Raw genomic sequence first — 27,718 nt, 5'->3', positions numbered from 1 at the left:
AAAAAAAAGATGTGGTATGATTGCCTATGAGACAACTTTCCACAAGAGACCAAAAAGACACATACATTAACAACTATAGGTCACTTTATGGCCTTCAACAATTAGCAAAGCCCATACCGCATAGTCCGCTATAAAAGGTCCTGATATGACAATGTAAAACAACTCAAACGAGAAAACTAACGGCCTTATTCATATAAAAAAGTGAATGAAAAACAAATATATATATGTAACACATAAACAAACGACAACCACTGAATTACAGGCTCCTGACTTGGGGACAGGCACATACATTAATAATGTGGCGGGGTTAAACATGTTAGTGGGATGCCCACCTAAGCTGACCCTTCATCTTTAAAGTGAAATTACACTGGCCCAGAAATTTCTCGACATTGACCATCTATTAGGGGACTTTAGGGCTTGATGGTCGACTGTTTTAGTCCTTTCATATATTCTGTGTACTGCCCTTTTTAAAAAAAAAAAATTTTTTATTATTAACTTTTCATTTGTACTAAAAACAAAATCTTTTGGAATGGTAGCTGCTTTTTTGTTGGAGAGAAATTTGTTTCCAAGGTTTCAAAATTAAAATTGTTCATATTTTTGTGCACTAATATATTTGATAAAACTACAGGTATACGAACCATTGGTGTTATAACTAAGTTAGATTTAATGGATGAAGGAACTGATGCAAGAGACATTCTAGAAAACAGAACTTTACCACTGAGGAGAGGTACGTACATAATGTTAAAAAGTTTTAAAACTTGCATTGTAAATGTAAACAGCAATTTATTATTTAATAATTTCTGAATTCACAATACAATATAAAAAAGGAGATGTGGTATGATTACCAATGAGACAACTCTCCACAAGAGACCAAAATGACACAGAAATTAATAACTATAGGTCACCGTACAGCCTCCAACAATGAGCAAACTCATACTGCATAGTCATCTTTCAAAGTCCCCGAAATGACAATGTAAAACAATTCAAACAAGAAAACTAATGGCCTTATCTATATAAAAAAGATGTATTAAATCGTTAAATCTTACACATTTGTCTTATTGTTTATTAATTGTAATAATAAATGCACACATAAAATTTCGAAATTTAATGTTCATCAACTTTTAACCGTTCTGATGTCTATGATAAAGTGATCTTGGAAAAACAACATTATTAGTTTCTTAATTAATGGAATATAGTTTAAGAGAAAAATAAATGATGATAATGAAGAAAGAAATGACCTTTGACAAAATGTTTGATATGAATAATGTTTTCCCCATAATAGCATTTAACATATTTACCAGGTTATATGGGTGTGGTTAACAGAAGTCAGAAAGATATAGAAGGTAGAAAAGACATCCGAGCTGCCTTAGCAGGAGAGAGGAAATTTTTCCTTAGTCATCCAGCATATAGGTTTGTTTTATGCTTTAAAAAGGAATTATTTGAATCTTGAATAATTGTGAATTATGGAAAATTGACGAGAAATGTATCATGAAAACAAACCCAACTAATTAGGGTTAGTTAGTCTATATCAGTGGAGGTAAAACAAATATTAGCCATGCACATGGCAAAACTTATTTACTTGGGTTATTTTTCATTATACCTTTCTAATCAATTTTCCAGAATTCAAAATAATTACAGATTTAAGTAATTCCTTGTTTATACTTAAAAATAGGGATACATTTTGCAGATCATTCAAAGACAATTTTTTAAATGAGTTTAAGTGAAAGATTTTCCATAATTTTTTTTTATGATAGTATGAATAATGAACTATTAGAGGGGTAAATTCAGTAAAATATCTCCCATTGACTTTAATGCTAATCTATGTGTGGAAATAAATTTATACCTGATTTACCTTTAGAAATTAAAATCTTTCATATATCATTCATGAAAGTACAAATGTAGCCCTATCTTTTGCAACAATAAAAACATGGGGTCATGCAGCATTTTTGGGCATTCACATGGCCTTGTTTACAAACAATGTAGATTCGCACTGAATTCCCATACTGACCCCCATTACTTTTCAACCCTGAAGGGAAAAAAATTAGTACATTCAGCATTTATTTTTTATTTTTTTTCAACTCTAGTTTTGATCCATCTACCAAAAAATATTTATTACAAACATTATCTGCCAATCAGAAGACCATATAACAGTGCTATACAGAAAGCTCTCCCCTAAATGGGCGGTCCCTGATGACGTATATTTATTTACTGAATTTACCCCTAGACATATTCATTTTTTGATTGCACTTTATACTACAGACTGATTGTCTCCCTTTTTGTTAACCATCTATGTTTGATATGAGAATTCTAACAAACATCATTTATTTGAAGGGCAAATAAACAACAGTGTCATATCAATTGATATTAGAGATTTCCCATTATGATTCATTTTAATGGAGGAAAAAGATAATTGTTGTTACCTGATTCTTGAATCTATAAAAAACAAACAGATTGAATACAATTTTATTGAATTTTGTATAGACACATGGCTGATAGAATGGGAACACCATATCTTCAAAAAATCTTGAATCAACAGTTGACCAATCACATTAAAGATACCTTACCAGCCTTGAGGAACAAGTTACAGTCTCAGCTATTGGCTATGGAGAAAGATGTGGAAGAATTTAAAAACTTCAGACCTGATGATCCAGCCAGGAAAACTAAAGCAATGATGCAGTATGTTGTTTAGATAAAAAAAAAAAAAATCATTTGATCAATTATTGAATCGATAGAAAAATTAAGAAATGATATATCCTTGTCTCTTCATAGTTCAACATTTTAAAAACTGACTGGGAACAATTTTGAAAAAATATATATACATGAGGGGGGGTCAGAGGGGTCCTGATCCCCCTGCTATGCATAAAGAAATAATTGTATCATATTTGAGGGGCAAAAATAAGGTATAATAGTAACCAAAACAGTATTTCTAAATTAAAAATGAAATTATTTTGACTTCATTATAATTACATTTTCTTTTTTGTAACAATGACAGCATGACTAATTGATAAAAAAATCAGACACGAAAAATTGAATTCTCAGTGCAGGACAAATCGTAAAAGTTGTTATGACAAAAGACACTGAAAGATTGGTTGAAAATGTCACTAAAAATGCTAATTATCTGTGATTTCTATTTTCAGAATGTGTACACAGTTTGGTAGTGATTTTGAGAAGACTATAGAAGGTTCTGGAGCAGAAATAAGTACATTAGAATTAAGTGGTGGAGCTAAAATAAACAGAATTTTCCATGAAAGATTTCCCTTTGAACTAGTCAAGGTACTTTCTACATGTTAATTCACAGCATTTAAAGAGAAATATTACTTTCAAAACTATATTTAAAATTTACAAATTTTGACAGCTTCACTTATCCATTGTAAGAGGCTATTGGTTTAATCCCAGGCCTTGTAAAACAGAAAACATAAGAATTGGAATGTAATGCTCCTTCTTAAAAACACAGCATTTAAGCAAAATGGAAAAAACGCTTCCCAGTCATGGGATGTATCTTCTTTTTGACAGTTGCTTGTGACCAAGCCTTCTTAAAAATGACTCAGCACTCAAGAGTTTTGGTCTAGTTCAATGCAGGGCAGAGTCATTTTGCATTATCATATTATCATCCATCTTTAAATTCCCAAAAATCAATCAATGAATTTAGATGTTTTCTCTGACAGACACGATATTTATTAGGTTGATATGCTGTATTTATGAAGTTGTTTACAGATATGACAATCAATGATAGTTGTCCAATCAAAACTTGGCTTCATGTTGTTCAAAATGCAGCTCATTCAATGTTAACATTGTCTGTAAAATGTTCTATAAAATTTTCTAGATGGAGTTTGATGAACGTGAATTACGACGAGAGATTGGGATCATTATTAAGAACATCCATGCCATTAGGTAAGTCTCAAAAAACAGTTTCAGTAATATTAACTTTCTGTTTTCACAGATCTACCAAAAAGATAGTATATGTGAAAGAGAAATACGCAGAGAAATAATGTATACAATAAAAAGTGTACACGGTGTACGGTGAGAACAGAACATGCTCAGCTTTTCTAATTAGATTTCCTTATTACTGCAAATCGCCCTCAGTCTTATCAAGATTTCCATGCAATTGGTCAGTTCAGTTTATTTTTATCAAGAGCCATTCACAAAAATTAATTGTTGAACAGTATTGCTCAGGCATAACTCAGAGAGATTTAAGGTTAACCAAACTGGGCTTTGTTCATTGTTGAAGGCTGTATGGTGACCTACAGTTGTTAATTATCTGTGTCATTTTGGTCTCTTGTGGATATTTGTCTCATTAGGAATCATACATCATCTTCTTTTTTATATTGATAGTTCATTAATTTTAACAAGCATTTATTTTTGAATTAGATCGAACTGACCTTTTGCAACAAAACTAGAACTGGGTTAGATATTTGATGATTTACTTCTTGCACTCTTAGGCATTTTGGTACTATTAAGAATTTATTGGATTCTTTCATCTTGTGTGACTATCTTGCATAATTTACATTAAATAAAACACATATTTAAATTTTCTGCACAGCACTAACAAAATGATTGAATTTAAGTTCACATGACCAGTGTAAACATTTTATAACTTTAAAAGGAAACTTATAGTACTTTGATCTAAAATGGTTTTAATACAAATTGAGACTTAGATGGAGAGTTGTCTCATTGGCCCTCATTCCACATCTTCTTACATCTATATAGACAAAAAGATTGAGTAGCAAAATGATCGTTTCCAATAGGCAAGTTAGCTGAATTGATTAAAACCTTGATATCAAGTATACCTCAAAATCAAATTTTTCCTCAGTTGACAAATACCCGGAAAATGACAAACCTGTGCACAATTTTAGAAATAAATTTTTATAGTTATTTAGAACTATTAAGTTTAAACAGTATTTCATCGCTGGGCTTCTCAAATGTTGTAAATTACAAATTTTTCAAGAAAAGAATTTGTCACAAACAGGCTTTGAAAATTTTGGCAAAATGCATGCTTCCAAAATGTTGTATGTGAACTTGAACATTTATGTAAATAGCAGTGAAATAAAAACTCTGTCATTTCTGGATTATCCAAGAACTTAAATTATCATTCTACAAAGATTTTCAAGTTTTCATACAACATGTTGGAAGCAAACTTTACAAACAACTGACATTGGCAATTTTGTAATATGTGTTATTTTACACATTTTGATTGGTCTAACTGTATGCTATTTTGTAATACCAAAGATTAACTCCTGCCCAGACCATTGGTGTCAAAAAGTATTTTTAGCCAAAAAAGTTATATATGACATTTTAGAAGCCCAGCGTCGATTTGTTTAGGAAAAATCATAACTTTGAATTAGTACAATTTTAGATAAAATTCAAATATGGATTTCAGAAACATGTATTGAAAACTTTTATAAATCAGTATAAAAAAACCCCACATCTATTAAACAAACAATACTGAAAACTACAAAATTAACAAAAGAAGAAATGCTATTTAAAACTAAGAAAAAAAGGCCAATTTTTAAAAATTCAAAATTAGACCTGAAAATTAACCCCCAAAAATCATTGTCTCTGCCATTTAAAAGAATACCAAAAGATAACACTTTGTCTATTCTTTTACCATATATACCACATTGTAGTTGATAACTTCAATAAATAACTATATTCAATAGATTAGAGATTTTACCTATATATTATATTGTACTAGTACATAGAATTATAAAGAATAAAGATAACAACATCCATACTATAATAAATGTGGTGAAACATGTAATATAATAATAAATAAATAAATAAGCTTTCTTTAGAGTCGGCATGGTATATAAAACATAGACAAACATAAGCTCTAATGAGCTTTTTTAAACCGACATAGATAATAAATTATTTATCATTATGGTAGAACATTGGTGTTGAATATATATAAAAGAAGATGTGGTATGATTGCCTATGAAAACTAATGGCCTTTGATTTGGAAGGGAATCTTTAAAAAGCATCTTTTAATTGCCAAAATATACAAGTAATCCCTAAAGGTACACGAATATTTTTGACCATCTCCGCTAATTTAGAGTGATTACTGTGGATTCATTATGATAACTTGTATTGGATACCAATTTTCATGAATTTCTTTGGTTCATGTGAACAACAAAATTAATGTATAACAAAGGACAAATTTATTATAGGTTGTATACATCCCTTAACTTTTTTTAACATTTTTTCTCCAATCCACAAAAATTGTTACCTACAAAAATAAATGAATCCACAGTACAGTTTGCCAGCAGTGTAAACATTAATGTGTGTGTAGGCTGAATTTGTTACTAGTTCAAATAAATGTTTAACCTTTTGTTTGGTATAGTTGTTGTTTTGCACTTTTAACATTTATTAATTTGTTTTTTGGTACTGTGGATTCATTTATTTTCATGGGTACCAATTTTCGTGGTTTGAGGAAAACTTACATATTCGTGGATATATAATTTCGTGGTTTTGGCAAAGTCTACACTCATTCCTTTACAGAATTTGTATTTCGTTGAACATTTGAATTTGTGGTTCTCCTGTACCCACGAAATCCACGAAAATTGGTATCCAACGAATATTAATGAATCCACAGTATTCTTCGATTTAAATAATTTATGTTATTTTAATATTCACTGTTTCAAAATCTAAAGGACAAATGGGTCATTTTGATTTTTTTACCAAAAAATGAAAATGACAGTTCAATTCAGGATCGAGATTTTTTTATCACAAAATTTAAGACATCTTATTGATTATTTTTTCCCACATTCAATATTTCCTTCCTTTATTTTATTTCCCGTTAAAAAATAAGGAAATAGTTCAAAAGGAGGAGCTTGAACGATAAAGTGTAAAAATAAATTTTCAGACTTAGTTTCTGCAGTAAATTCAGTTATGTTCAGACAAAGATCTGTTCAGTAGTAGTTATATACCTGAACACATTAAAATCAAACAAGTATCTGCAAAGGTACTGAACAGTACTGAGTTTACACTCAATGGACAGTTTAAACGTATTTATTTATAGTGGATTGGGAAACAAGTTGCGGTTGCGAGTGCTGCCTTGTAGAAGCATTAGCCTGCTCTTTTTTCGAAATCTCAATGAATAAGTCTGAAAATTGATTGAAATACTGAACATAACTGAATAATTTATTTTTTAGACTTTTCGGATAATGTTATGACCAGAATTCATTTACTAGCTCACTCAAATTCAACACAATGTCTTTACACAGTAATAATGAGGATATTTGTTTTCTTTAAATTTCAGAACTGGATTGTTCACACCTGATATGGCATTTGAAGCTGTTGTGAAAAAACAAATAGATAAATTAAAGGGACCTTCATTAAAGTGTGTTGATATGGTGATTTCTGAGTTAACAAATGTTGTTCATAAATGTTCTTCAAAGGTTAGTATGTGCCAAGTTATTTTAAACTACTGAAAATAATTATACCCCCGCTTTAAAAAAGGGGGGTATACTGTTTTACCTCTGTCTGTCCATCAGTCCGTCCGTCCGTCAGTCCGTCCATCAGTCCGTCAGTCAGTCCGTCCCATGAAACTTTCGTCACATTTTTCTCAGGAACTACAATACAAGGATTTCTGAAATTTGGTTTCAGGGTTTATCTAATTCAGCTATACCGTGTGATGCGTTTTCAGATTGATCACTTGACAACTTCCTGTTTACCGAACACTTGTACGATTTTACACATGATAGCCAAGTTGAAAATTTTCGTCACATTTTTCTCAGGAACTACAATACAAGGATTTCTGAAATTTGGTTTCCGGATTTATCTAAGTCAGCTATACCGAGTGATGCGTTTTCAGATTGATCACTTGACAACTTCCTGTTTACCGAACACTTGTATGATTTTACACATGATAACCAAGTTGAAAATTTTCGTCACATTTTTCTCAGGAACTACAATACAAGGATTTCTAAAATTTGGTTTCAGGGTTTATCTAAGTCAGCTAGACACTTGCATATTTTTATATTATTAATATTATCCACTTGCGGCGGGGGTATCATCGCAGTTTACTTGTTTGATTTGATTTGATTATTTGTTGTTTAATGCCACTTTCATCACTTTTGAACTATTTCATGGTGGTCAGTTTTTATTGGTGGAGGAAGCTGGACAGAAGCACCAACCTTCTGTAGGAAAACTTAAAATTCTACTCTAGTAAATTTGTTGTAGAATGCAGGTCTAAACTCACAACCCCAGTTTAACTCAATAAGAATTAGGAAAGGACATGAATTTCCATACATCAAAGGAACATATAACAATGAATGAACAATTAATGAACCTTGACCAATGTCCAAAGTTTTATTTTTACATTTTATGTTATGTCAAGATATTAAGATGTACACAACAAAAACTAATAGTCAATGTGATATATATTTTTTGGTAGATGACAAGATATCCACGGTTACGAGAGGAAGTAGAAAGAATTGTTAATACAAGGATTCGAGAACAGGAACAAAGAGTCAAGGACCAATTATTATTATTAGTTGATGTACAGCTATCATATATGAACACTAATCACGAGGATTTTATAGGATTTGCAAAGTAAGAAAATATATGCGGTTGTAAAATAAAGGATTAAAGCTTTCAAGTCTTTCATCCAAAGAATTGGACAAGAAATATAACATTTAAAATCTAATACTTAAACCAGGGTTATCATTAGTGTAAAACCAATACAAAAAAAAAAGAAAAAATCGCACGATTGGGAAGTCATAATTATCTCAATTTAAAAAAAAAAGACATACATATAGAGAATAGAAGGACAAATAAAGAATTTAAAATTGGAAATTAATTTGATACTTTTTAGCTCACCTGGCCCGAAGGGCCAAGTGAGCTTTTCTCATCACTTGGCGTCCGTCGTCCGTCGTCCGTCGTCGTCGTCGTCGTCCGTCGTCGTTAACTTTTACAAAAATCTTCTCCTCTGAAACTACTGGGCTAAATCAAACCAAACTTGGCCACAATCATCATTGGGGTATCTAGTTTAAAAAATGTGTGGCGTGACCCGATCAACCAACCAAGATGGCCGCCACGGCTAAAAATAGAACATAGGGGTAAAATGCAGTTTTTGGCTTATAACTCAAAAACCAAAGCATTTAGAGCAAATCTGACATGGGGTAAAAATGTTTATCAGGTCAAGATCTATCTGCCCTGAAATTTTCAGATGAATCGGTCAATCGGTTGTTGGGTTGCTGCCCCTGAATTGGTAATTTTGAAGAAATTTTGCTGTTTTTGGTTATTATCTTGAATATTATTATAGTTAGAGATAAACTGTAAACAGCAATAATGTTCAGCAAAGTAAGATCTACAAATAAGTCAACATGACCAAAATGGTCAGATGACCCGTTTAGGAGTTATTGCCCTTTATAGTCAATTTTTAACCATTTTTCGTTAATTAAAGTAATCTTTTACAAAAATCTTCTCCTCTGAAACTACTTGGCCAAATTAATCCAAACTTGGCCACAATCATCTTTGGGGTATCTAGTTTAAAAAATGTGGGGCGTGACCAGGTCAACCAACCAAGATGGCCGCCAAGGCTAAAAATAGAACAAAGGTGTAAAATGCAGTTTTTGGCTTATAACTCAAAAACCAAAGCATTTTGAGGAAATCTGACATGGGATAAAAATGTTTATCAGGTCAAGATCTATCTGCCCTAAAATTTTCAGATGAATCGGTCAATCGGTTGTTGGGTTGCTGCCCCTGAATTGGTAATTTTGAGGAAATTTTGCTGTTTTTGGTTATTATCTTGAATATTATTATAGATAGAGATAAACTGTAAACAGCAATAATGTTCAGCAAAGTAAGATCTACAAATAAGTCAACATGACCAAAATGGTCAGTTGACCCGTTTAGGAGTTATTGCCCTTTATAGTCAATTTTTAACCATTTTTCATAAATTAAAGTAATCTTTTACAAAAATCTTCTCCTCTGAAACTACTTGGCCAAATTAATCCAAACTTGGCCACAATCATCTTTGGGGTATCTAGTTTAAAAAATGTGTGGCGTGGCCTGGTCAACCAACCAAGATGGCCGCCACCTCTAAAAATAGAACATAGGGGTAAAATGCAGTTTTTGGCTTATAACTCAAAAACCAAAGCATTTTGAGGAAATCTGACATGGGATAAAAATGTTTATCAGGTCAAGAACTATCTGCCCTGAAATTTTCAGATGAATCGGTCAATCGGTTGTTGGGTTGCTGCCCCTGAATTGGTAATTTTGAGGAAATTTTGCTGTTTTTGGTTATTATCTTGAATATTATTATAGATAGAGATAAATTGTAAACAGCAATAATGTTCAGCAAAGTAAGATCTACAAATAAGTCAACATGACCAAAATGGTCAGTTGACCCCTTTAGGAGTTATTGCCCTTTATAGTCAATCTTTAACCATTTTTCATAAATCTAAGTAATCTTTTACAAAATCTCCACTGAAACTACTAGGCCACAATCATCTTTGGGGTATCTAGTTTGAAAAATGTGTCCGATGACCTGGCCATTCAACCAAGATGGCCGCCACGGCTAAAAATAGAACATAGGGGTAAAATGCAGTTTTTTGCTTATAACTATGAAACCAAAGCATCTAGAGCAAATCTGACAAGAAGTTAAATTGTTAATCAAGTCAATATCTATCTGCCCTGAATTTTTCAGATGAATTGGACAACTGGTTGTTGGGTTGCTGCCCTCCAATTGGTAATTTTTAAAGAAATTTTGCCGTTTTTGGTTATCTTGAATACTATTATAGATAGCGATAAACTGTAAACAGCAATAATGTTCAGCAAAGTAAGATCTACAAATAAGTCAACATGACCTAAATGGTCAATTGACCCCTTAAGGAGTTATTGCCCTTTATAGTCAATTTTTAACTATTTCATTAATTTGGTAAATTTATGTAAATTTTTACCAAATATAGCTCTCTGTTACTAATGGGCAAAGTTCATGATAGATATAATTGTAAGAAGCAAAATCGTTCAGTAAAGTAAGAACTTCAAACACATCACCATCACCAAAATACAATTTTGTCATGAATCCATTTGTGTCCTTTGTTTAATATGCACATAGACCAAGGTGAGCGACACAGGCTCTTTAGAGCCTCTAGTTTTAAAAATCTTATTTTCATCATTAAGTTAAATTACTGATTTGACGTGGTTACATGATCTTCAACCTTAATAATGAAAATTAAACTGTGTGGAAAGTATTGTGTATCATCTTTTCAATTCAGGGAGGAAAATTTACATGATTAAAAGTTATTGTCAAAATGTTTGAAATACTGTACAGGAACCAATTTACACAAGCAATTTATTTTTGAGAATATTTATAAGAATTATATATTACTTATATCAAATGTTGATCTTTTCTTAATTCTAAAAAACTCCTTGAAAAATTGGAAAAATAAGTCTGGACAAAAAAGACGTATTTACACTTGTATGCAAATTTGTCCGCCATTACATAAAATCACACAAGTTCCCGTTAACTGTGACATCATAATTTAAAATATTTGACGTCACAATTTAAAAGTGATTGTTGCTTGACTTCAAAAGGTGATTCGGAGTAGATATGAGGTCATTCGAAGGCATGATTCAGCTAAATATCAAAAGTTTAAATACTTTTATTGCTGAGAAGAACGTTAAAAACATGAAATATGCTGTTTTGCAAAAAAATATCCTTGAAATTAAAGTTGCTTTAAAGTAAAATGAAATAAAAGGAATAAGGGTAATGTCCAATATCAGTCTGCATCTTCACAATACTCAATTTGTGCAGAAAATGATTCATTTAATACTGAGAAATAACTTCATTCTTCTGTTCAAACCTAAAGATTTTTATTTTCAGAGCACAAGACAAATCAGAAAATACTGCTAAAAGAAAAGTTGGCAATCAGGTAAAGAATTGTCTCCCTTGTATATACAGTAGTTGTAGTTGTCTCCCTTGTATATACAGTAGTTGTAGTTGTCTCCCTTGTATACACATACTTTGTAGTTATCTCCCTTAGAAACTCGACAGAAAGTCATGCATATTCTACTTATTATTTTCTTTTTAAAAATCCAAGAATATATCCAATTTATTTCTGCTTTCTATTGGGGTCAAATTATGCACGATATATATAACTTTATAGTTGTTGCAATTTATAATCTAACAATCTTGGCAAAGAAGAAAATGGTGGATGCAAATTGCATTCGGAAAAGAAAATTCAGTTGCCTTGTTTAGACTTACCTATGTTTAGTGAGTTAAAAGAACATGTAAAAAAGTACAAACAGATTTATCCATCCATCATGAACATGATGATTATCTTCGATGACATAAATTCTATAAGCTATCATCAGTTCAAGTTTGCTATGATATAAATTTTTGGTAACAAAAGCAGATTTTATGCTTGTAGCTAGTATTGTTTTTCTTTTAAAATAAGTTTAGATTACTTGAACTCTTTTGATTTAATAAATGCAAAATAATGTATTGCAGGTATATAGGTTGGACATTGCAGTACAAAATGTAATTCATCTCAATTGTGCATGTCATTCTTTCCAAAAATTTAATAATCTTATAAAATTGATTTTAACAAAACAAATAAACATGTTGTTTTGACTTTTTGTTTTCTCTACCATTTTTGTTTTCTTCAGTATCTTCAGTATCTCAAAAATGATAACATGACTATTCCCCATCTCTCAAAAAAAAACTAAATGAATTTACTGACTTTTTCATACTTACTGTTTGAGATGTTCATTACTTCTTTTCAAACTGTTGTGACTGTGGCTTGTTCCTTTAAATTTCTATAAAGACTTTCAAAAAAAAAAAAAGGATTTTTTCATGAAATCATACCATGAATCATATTTTAATCGTTATTACATTAGGGATATAAAGAAACATTTAAAAATCAAGTAAGTCAATAATAAATGGATTATTACACTAATGTTGAGGAATACATGGAGCTGGGTGATAACTAAGGATTATTACACTGTAAACTAGGAATATGACTTCTGCAAAGATTAGAATATTAACAATAAGCTATTAACAATTGTGCAGTAAGATCTCCAGACCTACATGAACAATTGGCCTTCTATTGTCAATATGGAAAATTCATCTTTATCACTATAGTTTATTTTCTAATTTTCTCATTTTGATTTTGAAAGTAAAGTGATATTTAGATATTCCTAAGTAGTGTAATAAGCCATACATAAAATAGTACCATGGCATGGTTTGACATTTGGATATTTTATTTTTGAATGCCATATTCAATAGAAATAGATACAATGAAATGGGGTGATTTTTTTTTTTATCAAACACATGTGTTTCCATGGAAAATTATGAAGAAAAAGAGCTATTCTGTAGAAGTTATTATTATTTTATTCAAACTTTTTCTGATCAAATCAAGGAAACTCAAATTTTGTGAAAAAAAGGACTGATGATGTCATTGAATGATAGATAGTTGGCTTTAGAACTGATTATTATATAAAGTAATGGACATGATGGAGACACATGCAATGATTAAATGTTAATATTTTGTTCATAAAAAAGGTAAATGTAAAACTTTAAATAAAAAACCAACAGCTGTAGTGAAACAATGGTACTATGTTATAACTAAACTTACTGGTACACATATAAACATTCAATACTGATTCTATATATAGCTTTATTATTAATTTTCTGAAAGAAGCTTCAATACATAATCAGCCAATAGCCGCTCCATAGACAATAATATATATTTTTTTTTAAATTGATTACAAGTTAAACTGATATAATCGTCAGGTAAAGCTATTTTTCTGCCTTTAAAGATTATTGTTGTGTATAAAATTTTGAGTCAAAATGAGATATTTGGTATGGTTATTTTCACATACATGTATATATGCATGCTTTTTATTTTTTTGAAATCCAATTTTCACCAATATTTATCATCATCATATCACCTTTAAAAGCATAATTACACATGTGTGTGCTAAAAAGTATCATTACACATTTTATGCAAAAAAAAAATATATTACACATGTGTATGCAAAAGGTTTTTACACATGTGTATGCAATAAAGTATGATTACACATGTTTATGCAATAAATGGGTGCATGCCAACAAGAAGAAAAATTATGAAAAATATGATAAGGTCATATTTTCACAGAATTTGTATACCTATAATGGGCAACTACAAATACATGGATAATAGGAAAACAATTATTCCTTACTAAACTTTGTTTTACTGGCAGTGATACTGATTCTAAATTTCATATTAAACATTAATTTACATTGGAACCACCACAACTCTTTTTGTTTTTCTAGCACCCCATTTGTCTTGCCCTAAAAAATCAAGAAAGTGAAACTTAAATAGTCATACTGTTTTCAGTGGTGGCATCATCAAGATACATGAATTTTATAAACTGCTTGCTAAAGGCATACTTTTATTTATAATTCTTTTGCATCTTTTTTTACTACTTAGCCCTTATATTGAAACTCTCTACCAAACCAGTATGTTACAGTATTCTTATGATCATTTACATTTAACATTTCATAGCTATGCTAGCCTGTGTTAACATTTTTATTTAACTTGAAGTTACAAATTACTTTCAATGTGATTTACAATTCTTTTACAAAGGATATTATTTTAAAATTCTCCCTCAAACATTTGTTTTATTATTTTGTCATCATTTTAGAGCTCTATTTTTATTTTAGCAGATGTAAATTTTGCTTCATTTTCTTATGCCTAATGCTGTACATTCATTTGCTTAAGTTTAATTTCATGTAATAATGTAATTTGTTTCATATTAGCTTGAATCTCATGTCAAAATAAATGAATGAATAGCTCAATTTTTGAACTAATTCAGGTCACTAAATTTATTTAGTTATCATCAATTAAAAAGACAATGTTTCACTTTATATGCTGAAGTAAATGTTATATTTCTTAGAATTTTATTGTCTGGCTTTAAAAAATGTTTTCATTCCTAGAGTATATAGAAATAGGAAGCTGTGGGTATGATTGTCAATGAAACAACTCTCCAGATGAGTTTCTTAATGAACAGCAAATTTATTTTAGTGCAGACCCAATTTCTGCCTCAAAAGTACAGCTGTCACGTCACATGTAAATTCAGAAGATCTATGTACTTTTCAAGATCCAACATGACATACTGAGATAAACCATGACCAATCCAGCATGGCATACTGAGATCAATCATGACCATGTGGAAGTGTGATCACCTCTATAGTCTATTGCAGATGATTGTAGATAAATCTTACAGGAGCTCCTGATTTCACTCCTGTTTTTAGTAGAGTTTGTGTTGTTTCTTATTTATTAAATGTAACTGTTGATGTTAATGTCTTTTGGTTTTATGAGTCTTTGTTTACTCCTTGGTTTTGATTGTTATTGTCTTTCTCCAGATCATACCAAATGCTCTAAAACTGATATTTGCTTTTTCTAAAGTGTAAGAATAGTAACCTGTCTATAGAGTTTAGAAGTAACTGTATCTGTTCATGAATATTTTTGTTGTAATATTTTTGAAGAAATTATGTATTTGCAGGTTATCAGAAAAGGATGGTTAACATTACACAATATAAGTTTTATGAAAGGAGGATCAAAAGAATTCTGGTTTGTTTTGACAACTGAATCCCTGTCATGGTTTAAAGATGAGGAGGTAAATTATTAGGAATCAGTAGATCAGTTTGAAAATGGTTACTTTAAATATATTTTTTTGGTATAAAAAAGGATAATCATAAACTTCTTCAGTTTAAATAAATGGAAATGCATGGGTTTATATCAAGGAGACAGCAAACCAATGACATAACAAAACAATCATGCTAATAGCCGAAAAAAGTGGAAAGCCAAGAAAAAATAGAAAAAAATAAGAATACATAAATCTTATATATAAAAGTTCATTTTAAAACATGTTCCAGAAAAAAATCATGCTATCTTTAAAATTTCTGAGATGATATGTAATATAAAATATAACAGTATTTTTATAAATTTTTCTTCATACTCTGATTTTTGTCGAGCCTTCGACTTTAGTCGAAAAAGCGAGACTAAGCGATCCTACATTCCGTCGTCGTCGGCGGCATCAACAAATATTCACTCTGGTTAAAGTTTTTGAAATTTTAATAACTTTCTTAAACTAGACTGGATTTCTACCAAACTTTGACAGAAGCTTGTTTATGATCATAAGATAGTATCCAGAAGTAAATTTTGTAAAAATAAAATTCCATTTTTTTCGTATTTTACTATAAATGGACTTAGTTTTTTCTGCGGGAAACAAAACATTCACTCTGTGGTTAAAGTTTTTAGAATTTTAATAACTTTCTCAAACTATCATGGGTTTGTGCCAAACTTGGACAGAAGCTTGTTTATGATCATAAGATAATATCCAGAAGTAAATTTTGTAAAAATAAAATTCCATTTTTCCGTATTTTACTTATAAATGGACTTAGTTTTTTCTGCAGGGAAACATTACATTACATTCATTACATTGTGGTTAAAGTTTTTAAAATTTTAATAACTTTCTTAAACTATCCTGGGTTTGTACCAAACTTGAACAGAAGCTTATTCATGATCATAAGATTGTATCCAGAAGTAAAGTTTGTAAAAAGATTACTCTGTTTTTTCTGTAATTTACTTTTAATTGGACTTAGATTTTCTTACAATCATAAAATAGTAACAAGAGGAATATTTTTATTGATTTTTTTCCTCATTGTTGTTGAGCCTGCTATTTACAGCAAAAATAGGCGAGACACTGGGTTCCGCGGAACCCTTACATATTTTTTTTGTAATGCACCCGATTTTTATTAATTTACTAATGAATTTACATAAAAACATAAGTTATGGTTCATGTGATTGTTGTTGAATGAATAGTTTATATAACTGCAAGATTGATTAAGCTGCCATCGGCTTATTAATCTGGGAACATATATTCTACTGTGGATTCAATATTATTTGTGTGCTACTTAATTTCATGTATTTCTTTGATATAGGTGAACCACAAATTCAAATGTTCAAACAAAATGCACATTTCCTTTTTCTCTTGATTCTATGAAATGGGTAGCCACACAAATAATTGAATCCAAAGTATTTCAAAACATTGGTTATCTATTTCATGTACTTCTTAATCCTTTCATGACCAAAGCTGTATAATGTGCCTCGTGTCCATTAAAATTAACTGCATGTGTATATGTGTGTACATGCTAGCTCTAATGTGAATAAGCAGCCATACTACCTTGCATTTAGTGTTGTTGCAGACCATTATATGTTGTAGAAAAATGCAGTAGGTTCTATTACATCTTGTAGAAGCTGTACTGGTAGAATAACAAATTGTTGACTAACTTTCTTGGTAAACATAATTTTAGAAGAAAAAACTTTGCCTTTTTTGCTGTATTAGCATGTGCTGCCAGAACTTTACATGAAATTGACCTTTGCTATCTTTAATGTGAGTTTTAAAGGTCAAGTGTATCATTGTCCTGAACATGCATGCAACTTTTGCCACTGGACGTTAAACAACTAACAATCAATTTAATGATAAAGCTTATCGAACTGGTACAACACTCTTGTCAGATCTTGATTAATTCAAGAATGTTGCATGCTCTTTGAAATGCTTTAATTGCTGTGAAGTTAACTAACCAGACAACCTGTATAAGAATCATTAAAAAGCACATTGAAAGCATACAGATTTGGCAAAAAAAAATAGATAAACATACATAATCATTTGAAAATAAAATGCATGGTTATATATGAGAAAAAGTACCTTCCAATCACACCCAACCTGCAATTAATTTAAGAAATAACCATAATATATGTTTAATTGTAAAGGTTATCATCCAGATTTACAGCATGAAAATTAGCTCTCTTAGCAGCATGGGAAATGCTCTTGCAAGGGAAAGTCTAACAAAATAAACAATATTTTTAAATGTAGATACACAGTTAGTTATATAGGGTTATTGCATGAAAATTGGGGAATATTGTTCCGAGTAGAATTTTATATTGCACAAGCTTGCGAGTGCAATATACTTTCTATGAGGGACAATCTTCATGCAATAACCCTTTTATTGTATAGAAATATAATATTTAAAAGTAAAAATTGGTTTAAACTAAGATTTTGTCGTTGATGACGTCATGTATTTGAAGATTTATTGCACTAGTGCAATATTATAGGGTTATTGCATGAATATTGGGAAATATTGTCCTGAGTAGAATTTTATTTTGCACGAGCTTGCGAGTTACAAGGGACAATATTCATGCAATAACCTTTTATTGTATAGCAATATAATATTTGAAAGTAAAAAATGGGTTTAAACTAAGATTTTGTCGTTGATGACGTCATGACAACAGCAACTTTTGGTTACGTTCTGTGGGAAATATATTGCTATACAATAATTCAAATTATTGGATAACTTTCATAACTACATGTAGATGAACACTTAACAAAGAATTATTTTGTATTTCTTCCAATAACTAAATAATAGAAAAAAAAGCAGAGTAGGGCTTTAGTTTTTGACATTAGGAAGTCAAATTCTGTAATTATACCCCCGCTTTAAAAAAAGGGGTATTCTGTTTTACCTCTGTCTGTCCTTCCGTCAGTCCGTCAGTCAGTCAGTCCGTCAGTCCGTCTGTCCGTCCCATGAATATTTTTCATTGCCTTTTTCGCAGGAACTACAATAGAAGGATTTCTGAAATTTGGTTTCAGGGTTTATCTAAGTCAGCTATACCGTGTGATGTGTTTTTAGATTGATCACTTGACAACTTCCTGTTTACCAAACACTTGTATGATTTTACACATGATAGCCAAGTTGAAAATTTTCGTCACATTTTTCTCAGGAACTACAATACAAGGATTTCTGAAATTTGGTTTCAGGATTTATATGAGTCAGCTATACCGTGTGATGCGTTTTCAGATTCATGACTTGACAACTTCTTGTTTACTGAACATTTGCATATTTTTACACTATTAATATTATCCACTTGCGGCGGGATGATGGGGGTATCATCATTGAGCAGTAGCTCGCAGTTTCACTTGTTTTAAATTTGTTTTATATATTACTTTGTTGAGTAGAAAAACTAAAGTGTTGCTTTAAAAAAAAATTGACCACTTTATATTAATTTCTAGTAAAATGTTATTTTTTTCAAATTTTGAACAGATTTGTGTTGAAAATAAAAAAAAGAATAGACTCTTTACCTGTAAATAGGTGGCATGATTCTTATGTTGTTTAATCAAAGTAGATCTAGGATCTTTCATGCAACAACAAAGTTCAAACCACTAGCTTCAACTCTTTAACTTTTTTCTAGAATATACTATGTACCAATTACTTTGGTACCAAACTGTCATTGTTGTTCCTTATTATATGGTATGTGTTGTAAAGTGTTGTTTTTTATGGCAATTCTATCAAATTTTGCTTAGATTTTTTTTTCTGATAAATTTTTATATCATATCATGTGGTACGGGTTTTTCTAAGATAATGTATGACTTCATGAGCCTACATCAACAAAATTGCATAGGAAAATAGCAATAAACATATTATCAATGGTCTTTTAAACTCTATAATGTATATCTGTTACATCTGACCTCCCGGAAGATATTTAAGCTGATAAATACCCCTTTTGTTTGAAAAACCATTGATAATCTATTAGAGGGGAAAAGGGTCAATTGTTTGCAGACATTTCCAGTATTTACAAATAGTACATTCTGAATTATTTCTAAATATGGTAACACAAGAGATTCAAATTGTATTGAATGCACAGCAAATCAACAAAAAGTTAAAAAAAAAAAAAAAAAAAAAAAAGTAAATTGACGCAATTTACTATCATATTATTCTTTGTGAAAGTGAGTTGAATTTTTGAAAAACCCACCTGGCACAAGAGTATGATAGTTAACATGGTAAATAATGAGAAGGCTTTTGTGATATAATTTTGATGAGACAGCAACCCAACAACACACAACTCACAGACAAAGTTCTAAATTGCTCCTAGTTTAGAAATCTTTTGATTTTTTTTTAAAGATTGCTACCAATTCTTTATTCTCTTTATCAAGACAGAAAAATATAACAAAAGATAACTGGTGTCTTGAATTAATTTGGGTCTTACTTCTTAGTTCAAATCTTAACTTTTGTCATGAAAAAATCAATTTCATTGTAATTTTGAAAACCAGATAAGTGTTTGCATAGCTCTGCTTTGTTTCCCTCTCATGGTATATATCATGTTCAAAAATAATTCTGATTTATCACTAACATGCAAAATCTGTTTGTGTGATTAAAATGTGTGTAATAATTGAGTGTGCCTTACTAATATGTTACTTTCAGGAAGGAGACAAGAAATACATGTTAACCCTGGAAGGTGTTAAACTCAGAGATGTTGAAAAAATGTTGTCTAGGCGTCCAATGTTTGCTCTTTTCTCTTCAGAACATAGGTATCAATCAATGTTGTACAACCACTTCTGGTGAAAATGGATCATCCTATTTAATACAGCATGTGCATTTTTGAGCACCTTAGTCTTTCCCCTTTTCCTTTTGAAAGCATAGCCTCTAGAAAATAACCATATAGTCTATAGCTTTGTTTGAATTAATTTTAATACTGCATGTCGCTGATGAAATTCTTCTCATTTTCATTTTATACCTGTAGTTTTGTGTTGGCATGCTTTGGTTTGATTTATGTTGCACAGTTTGTACCCACTAGCTTTTCATGATTTCTAACATTCTAGGAGAAAGACAAGAAGTACATGTTAGGAGTAGATAACCTTAAATTACGGGACACTGGTGACTCAGGAATCCTGGGCAGACGGAAAGGTTTTGCCCTTTTCAATAATGAGAACAGGTTAGCTCATTCCCTATAACCTTCCCATCATGCAATTTTGTTAACTGGTACCTATTGACTGATCATTAGCTCTTTTTGCAGAGCTCATTTTAAGTCAGTAGGAAACCAGTTTGACTCTGCACAAGCAAATGCCATCTCAAGAAAGACATTTATGTTGTGTTTCTCAAATAAGAAATGTTCAGAATTCATATAATATTTGCAAATGAATGAAAGATGTTAATTTATTTACATAAAATTCTCTTCTTCTCTTGGTATATTTAGAAAAGAAAAAAAATCCTAATAAGCTTATGTCAACATTTATCTAAACATTCTAATTGTGAAACACAGCATGAAAGTTTTTCTTGTTATGTCGGTTATCCAATGAACAACTCCCTATGACCACAATAGCCTTGACATTGAACGGTCTTGCTATGGCACTAGATGAGTATTGCACCATCATGACCTTGACCTAAATAGCTGCAATTTTTTTTGTATTATTATTGATATTAATTTCTAGGAGAAAGAGAAGAAATTTATGATACCTTTAGATGGTTTAAAGATTAGGGACATGGAGGGCGGTTTGTTCTCACATAAGAACATGTTTGCTATATTTAACCCTGAGGCAAGGTAAGGTTGGCATGGCAACAGTAGGTGTGTTCTATTTAATCAGTTTGCTGTGGTGGTAGTCTGCTAAGAAAAAACAGAGCAATATTTTATGATGTTATTCTAATCAGTTTAACATATTCTTACTTATTATAATTCTAGTTAATTCATTTAGATTTAACAATTTTGTAAATATATGCATACTCAAAAATACCAATATTTACTAACTGGATATTATTAATTCATATTTGTGGAATTATGCAACCATTACTAGAGTTAGTTTTCAAGGTGACAGATACTAACATATATATTGTTTCTTACAAGACTAAATTTGATAAAATATTGCTCAATTTCTTTTTCTTTCTTTCTAAATCTTGGTTCATTTTCTTTCATTTTAATTTAGGATTTTGTCACTTAAATGATAATTAAATATAAAGACTCTGAATTCTTTAAATGGCATTGAATTTTATTAATACATTTATAAATTTAATCGTAACTTTTTTTTCTCATCATAATCCTTAATTGACACATTTGTCTGGCATAACACAGAGGCATTGGTTTTATGTTTGTCTGACGGATTTAAACATCCTCAATATTTTGGCATGGCCTTTGAAATCTCATTTTCACTAGCCAAGTTTTATGATCCATAAAGGAAACTTTTTGAATTTACTCAACTATATAAAATTCTCTATCATAATTTTTTTTTTTTACCTCAGAATTAATATCAGTTAAGTTAAAGTGCTCTTTGCTGACTTAGACTCTAGTTATCTGCTTTAACCTCAGTTATGCACTGCTTACAACCTTATCCTAGACAAACATCATTTTAATGGTAGTTTATAAATATAATTTAATGAAGACTGTATAATATTATCTATTTTCTTGTATACTGTTTCAATTTTCTCATATTATGTTTACATCAAAGTTTATGTGGATCAGAATTTCTTTCTATGGAACAAGTAGTACATATAATTTTGAAATTCAAACAAGACATGTGACCCTATACAGGATAAATATAGCAGAAAATTCAAAGGGATCAGTTCAGACAGATTTCACTGGGAAAGTAATTTTGTTAAACAAAAGAAGATGTGGTTTAAACATCAATAAGACAGCAACTTAATAAGGACATACTTATTTACAGGTCAGAGGACAAGCATACAGATTTTATGAGAAGCCTTTCATCATACTGAGTCAGTCAGTCAGATGATAATCAGTGTGTGCTTTTTTTGTGTACCATTAGTAGAAAGCATTGTTTTTAACAGTGTATTAATTAAGTGATTATATGCATCATAAAATTTATATACACATGAAATGGGTCTATTTGGAGATCATCAGTGTTAGCCATTATGTAAAAAAAAACATTAGAAATTATTTCAAACGTTTAATAGTTGTTTTGAAATGATAGTATTTTTTAATCTATTTTCCATCTATTTTACAGAAATGTATATAAAGATTATAAGCAATTAGAATTGTCTGGAGAATCACAAGACGACATTGATAGTTGGAAGGCATCATTTCTCAGGGCAGGAGTATACCCTGACAGGTCACAGGAAGAAGGAAATACAAGTGTAAGTAGGGCATTGTGGGAAAATAACAATGCATTGTAGTATTGCAAAGATTATAAGATTGAAGTTAAAGTTTGCAAATATGCATTGAAATGTTAGAACTAAACTAGTAGACACAAGTAATACTAGTATGTTATGAACAAATTCAGAATTAATGTTGTTTAGCAATCTTACTGTAGCACAATCCAAAAAATATAAACAAAAATTAATTGCACTCTCCATCTGTCTTTACTGAGCTTTTGAATTCATTGTTTTGATCATCTAACTTGCGAATTGAACTATAAAGTGTATTTTCACGTTTCGAACTTTTGACATATGGAATGTATAATTTTTCACCCGTTTTCCCTACTCTGTGGTTGCACATTCTGGTACACATTTAAATAAGAGCAACTTAAACATGTTAAAGAAGTAAAATCATGCATACAATAGATTTAAATTGGGGTAAATCATCTTTTTTCTCTTGATGATCTTGTTGTGTTTATAAAACATAGAACAATTTATTGTTCCCCCAAATTGCACCTGATGTAAGTTTCTTTTAGTTGCTTTTATTATTTACATTCCAGAGTCAAAAGTTGGCAATATAAAACTAGTCTATTATGTGACATGTTTGTATTGTATGACAGAATTCCATTGAAAAAAGTAATTTCAGTCTGGATTATATTTAGCACCCAATTTTTCTGATGACAATATATATTGTGGTTTGCGCATACATGCTTTGCCTTTTGGTAACAAGTAGGCAGTCAAATTTGAAAGCTCAGTATGGAATGACTATGCATCTTAAACCCCTTGATTAAACTTAACAGAAATGTTTATTATACCTTTAGAATATAGTTAAATACTTTTATTTAAATGTTTGTTTATGTACATTGACATTTGTCTGCAAAAGTTTACAGTTTAATCTGACCGACCCAACAGGATTTTCCATTAAAAAAAGATTTTATACATTCAAATAACAAGATTCAACATTTGAAGATCACAAGAAGCTCAAATTTAAAACTTGGAAGTTTCAACCAGTTAGTTTAATAAAAAAAAAATTATTCAAATTTCAATTTGCAAATATGTCAATGTACATCTTACAGCAGCATTTTTCCAAAGTTTCTTTTCAGTTGCAATCAATATTATTAAAATTCTTTTCTTTTATACAGAAACGGACTGCCATATGTTATATTTCATTTAGAATGATGTAAATAGCATTTTAAGAACTGTTAAAATTTTCCATTTGATATTTAAACTTCATCATCAGAAGAAGCAAATAATTAACAAAATGATTTATTATCTACTGTTATTGTTTTTTTTAAAGAAATTTGAAATGACAAAAATTGGCAGTTTTTTACCTGTGTATGAAGAAAATGTGTGTGATTTCCCATTTAACTAAGCTGGCCGTTGAAAAGTAATTTGGGAATATTTCATAAAATTATACAAACCACTTAGAAAATGCACTTCAAAATCTGTTTCTTGGACTGTATTTTAAACTTTTATTGATACAAAGAGCATACTATAAGTATGTCTTAAAAACCAAGTGAAACCTTCCTATCTTATGAGTGCTTTCCCTGGGTTATTTGTATTTTTTAATGGAATTTCCCATCTGATTATGTATTTAATGACAGTTTGTTAATTTAGAACAATCTATGTAGCTATTGGCTGTCTTGGAAATTAAAGGATTGTGGGTATTATTATAATTTGAAGCTTTCTCCTTTTCAGTTAAAAATAACCATACTTTTGTTTCTTGTTTTTAGTCTGGAAGGGTATGTTGAAAGTATTCTTATGAAATCAGTTATGCCTGTATGTTATTTGGTGTTGAAATGTTGAATGTAACTTATACTGATCAGAATTATGCAAATTTTATGTTGAGATCACTTAAAAATCAAACTTAAATTATCTTACCAAACTTTATTTAAACAATTTCTGAGCTTTTATTCAACCTGCTAATGTCCTCAATCAGTACAAGATTATATGTTACTAAAAAAAAAGTGGTATCATGATTTTTACTACTTACATAAAACTATTTATTATTCTCTTTCTGTTTTTTTATAATTAATACATGTATTGTTAACAGATCTGATTGAGGACATCAGTCATGGGTTGGAAAAAGTTTTTAAATCTTATGATTGACACTCAGGATAGTTGTTGTACCTGTATTTCTTACATTCATGGTGTATATCTTATTTATATATTGTAATTGTCTGTAGTTTATTCTAATGTTTTTGTGGCTTTTTCACTAAAATGACACTATGTGAAATTCATATTAAAAAAATAGAATTGTCTCCCCTACGCTACTTCGACAAGGGAGACAACTGAATGTTTATTATTTTTTTTTAAGTGAATTTTATTTAAATGTGGAAAGGCCATTTAAAGGTGATGCTTATTAGAAGTCAACCATTTTTGTGAACAAGTTTTGTTTGTAAATTTAAGCTAGTACTGTTTTTTTTAAAACATAAGCATTTACTAAGAAGAAAATTATTGTAGTATATATAAGTATAAATATTGCATTTTAAAAGCAAACTTGTTGATGTGTTCTTGTCTCCTAGCTATTTACTTCTACCCTACCTTTGATATACTGTTTAAATTAATATTACTTAGTTATTATTAATGACTTTCTTCTTGTGAATAAGACCTTTTTATACATAATTAAAAAAAAAAATAACCAATCAAAAATTTGTTCACTGCGAGTACAGCCTTTGTTTAGTGATAAATTATTAACAAAATTTAAACTTAAGGTGGTACCTAACACTACAGGGAGATAACTCTGTAAAAACAGCAAAACGTTTTAATGACATTGTGTTCATAAGGGAATATTAAGCTTCTCAATGATCAAAATAAGTGTTTGTCAAAATGCTATATAACCAGTGTAATTTTTCTGAATAAACGGTTGGTTCAAATTTTTTGAAATTTTTATATTTTTGTCTAAGGGTAAAAGTAAATACTTTGTCAAAGTTTTAAGAAAATTAAACGAGCCAAATTAATTTTAGTTAAAGTGTTAGGTACCACCTTAAAGAGAGGAAACTGATTTTCAGAAATGATTTGGCCATATTTTAAAATACCTGTCAAAACAATCATTTTGTGACATATTGATATTGAATACTGTGGATTCATTTATTTTAGTGGGTAAATATTTTAGTGGATTGAGGAAACATTATGTTTTAATGGATCATTAATTTTGTTGGTTTTTCAGAGAATAGAGAATTTTTACTTTGATAAACATTTATTTGTTAAATTCGTGGTTCACTTGTAATCACGATATCAAAAAATAAATTGAATTCCAGGAATAATAATAAATCCACAGTAACAAAGATATTTAGATAATTATTATAATACAATGTACACAAATTAACTCACATAAATCTGTTTTGTATTCAACATGCATGTTACATCTATTTTCATATAAGTAGAAATTTAGTTTTCTCTACCATATAATAGATGTATATCCTATATAGGGTTATATATCACCTAGTATTTAGTTGGACACAGATCTTAAAATAGATAGGAAATTAGTATTTTGAATTAAGGAAACCTAAATAGTGTTGCTTTCAATTGCTTACCAATATTCAGATATTGCCATACATTTAGATTTGGTAAAGCTTGCTATGGTAGAAATGGCTTATTTTCATGAATTTTAAAAGCCAAACCTGTGCGTGATGTATATTTTGTGATGATTTAACATTGCCTTGGTGCACATCTTTCCTAAATATCATATATATGGGATTTGAATAATTTCATGATTTTATCTTAACTGCTAATTTTAAAGGAAAGTAAACCACAAGCAAAAGTTTCATAATTTATTTATTATTAGCTTGCTACAATAGAGTTCAAATATGTGTCTTTTGACTGTATTGTTTGAGTTTGAACGATATTTATACAGATGAATCATCAAATAAGAATAAAATGCACATGATATTTAAATATACATGTATCTAGGAATCAGAAACTATAAAAGTTGCTCTTACAAATCTGTCCCCTATTTTCTTACTATATGTTTAATGGAATAAATAATTCAAATAGAATAGTCTTATTTTGCTTTCCAAAGCATGAAAATCACGAACTGATCTTGCATTATTTAGGTCTTTAGTTTGAAAGAAAATCAAAAGCCATAGGTCCAAAATCCTTTTCCTCAAGAAATACTGTAGATTAAGTTTTAGTTTTGTCAATATATTCCTATTTAACAACTATTATTTATCACTTTGAACACTAATAACTCCAACGTTATATTTAGATATATGGGTAATTCTAGAGGAACATCAGTTTAGTTAAAGGGAATAAATCATACTAACTGAATGTATAAGTTTATTTTTCTATTTCATGTTTATTTTCAGGCTAAGGACGATATAGGTTCTATGGATCCACAGCTCGAAAGACAGGTTGAGACCATTAGAAATTTAGTAGATTCCTACATGAAAATAGTGAACAAAACTCAGAGAGATCTGGTACCTAAAACCATCATGTTCCTATGTGTAAACAATGTAAGTACCCGTTTGTCAAAGGAAAGTAAATCTGATATCTAAAATCATAATGATTTTAAAGGTTATTAATAGGCAAGTTGTTCCAGAAAAGATTGTCCACACAGGTTTGGATTCATACAGGGGCACACACTACATGTCCCCTCTTCAAAAACATAAACAATGCAAAAAATGTAAAACTACAGCCAGTTTTGTATCATAACAAGGTACAATTCATAAATTCCATGGCCCAGTCTCCAAACAGCAAATCCTTGAGTAGTCTTGTCACTTTGATGGGATGCAATAAAACTATCTGCTGTGATTCTATGTTTTGAAAAAATTGAACATCAACAAACCAGCAGACAGCAGATGTTTTTTTTAC

At 30.1% G+C, this 27,718-nt stretch overlaps 2 protein-coding genes across 22 annotated transcripts in view; one reads left to right on the top strand and one right to left on the bottom strand.

Annotated features, from left to right (window-relative positions):
- LOC134705788 (uncharacterized) overlaps positions 1-27,718 on the bottom strand; it is a 474,551-nt gene that overhangs the window by 151,804 nt on the left and 295,029 nt on the right. The window lies entirely within an intron of this gene.
- The window catches only part of LOC134707323 (dynamin-1-like), a 50,612-nt gene that overhangs the window by 9,495 nt on the left and 13,399 nt on the right, over positions 1-27,718 (top strand). For 17 of the 21 annotated variants that reach the window (XM_063566982.1, XM_063566978.1, XM_063566983.1 and 14 more), the window contains exons 5-16: positions 629-727; positions 1,302-1,410; positions 2,482-2,676; positions 3,138-3,273; positions 3,941-4,020; positions 7,256-7,394; positions 8,393-8,550; positions 11,828-11,876; positions 15,493-15,606; positions 20,647-20,759; positions 22,777-22,906; positions 27,214-27,360. In XM_063566982.1, coding sequence (XP_063423052.1) covers positions 629-727; positions 1,302-1,410; positions 2,482-2,676; positions 3,138-3,273; positions 3,941-4,020; positions 7,256-7,394; positions 8,393-8,550; positions 11,828-11,876; positions 15,493-15,606; positions 20,647-20,759; positions 22,777-22,906; positions 27,214-27,360 — 1,469 coding nt within the window. Of the gene's footprint in view, positions 1-628; positions 728-1,301; positions 1,411-2,481; positions 2,677-3,137; positions 3,274-3,823; positions 3,892-3,940; positions 4,021-7,255; positions 7,395-8,392; positions 8,551-11,827; positions 11,877-15,492; positions 15,607-20,248; positions 20,356-20,646; positions 20,760-21,255; positions 21,366-22,776; positions 22,907-27,213; positions 27,361-27,718 lie in introns of all 21 variants that reach the window. The other 4 variants (XM_063566975.1, XM_063566973.1, XM_063566977.1 and 1 more) reach the window with 4 other exon arrangements.

Source organism: Mytilus trossulus, chromosome 2 (assembly GCF_036588685.1).
Source record: "Mytilus trossulus isolate FHL-02 chromosome 2, PNRI_Mtr1.1.1.hap1, whole genome shotgun sequence".
Taxonomy (NCBI): Eukaryota; Metazoa; Mollusca; class Bivalvia; order Mytilida; family Mytilidae; genus Mytilus; species Mytilus trossulus.
The sequence above is the reverse complement of the archived record's forward strand: the minus strand, read 5'-3'. Positions and strand labels throughout refer to the sequence as shown.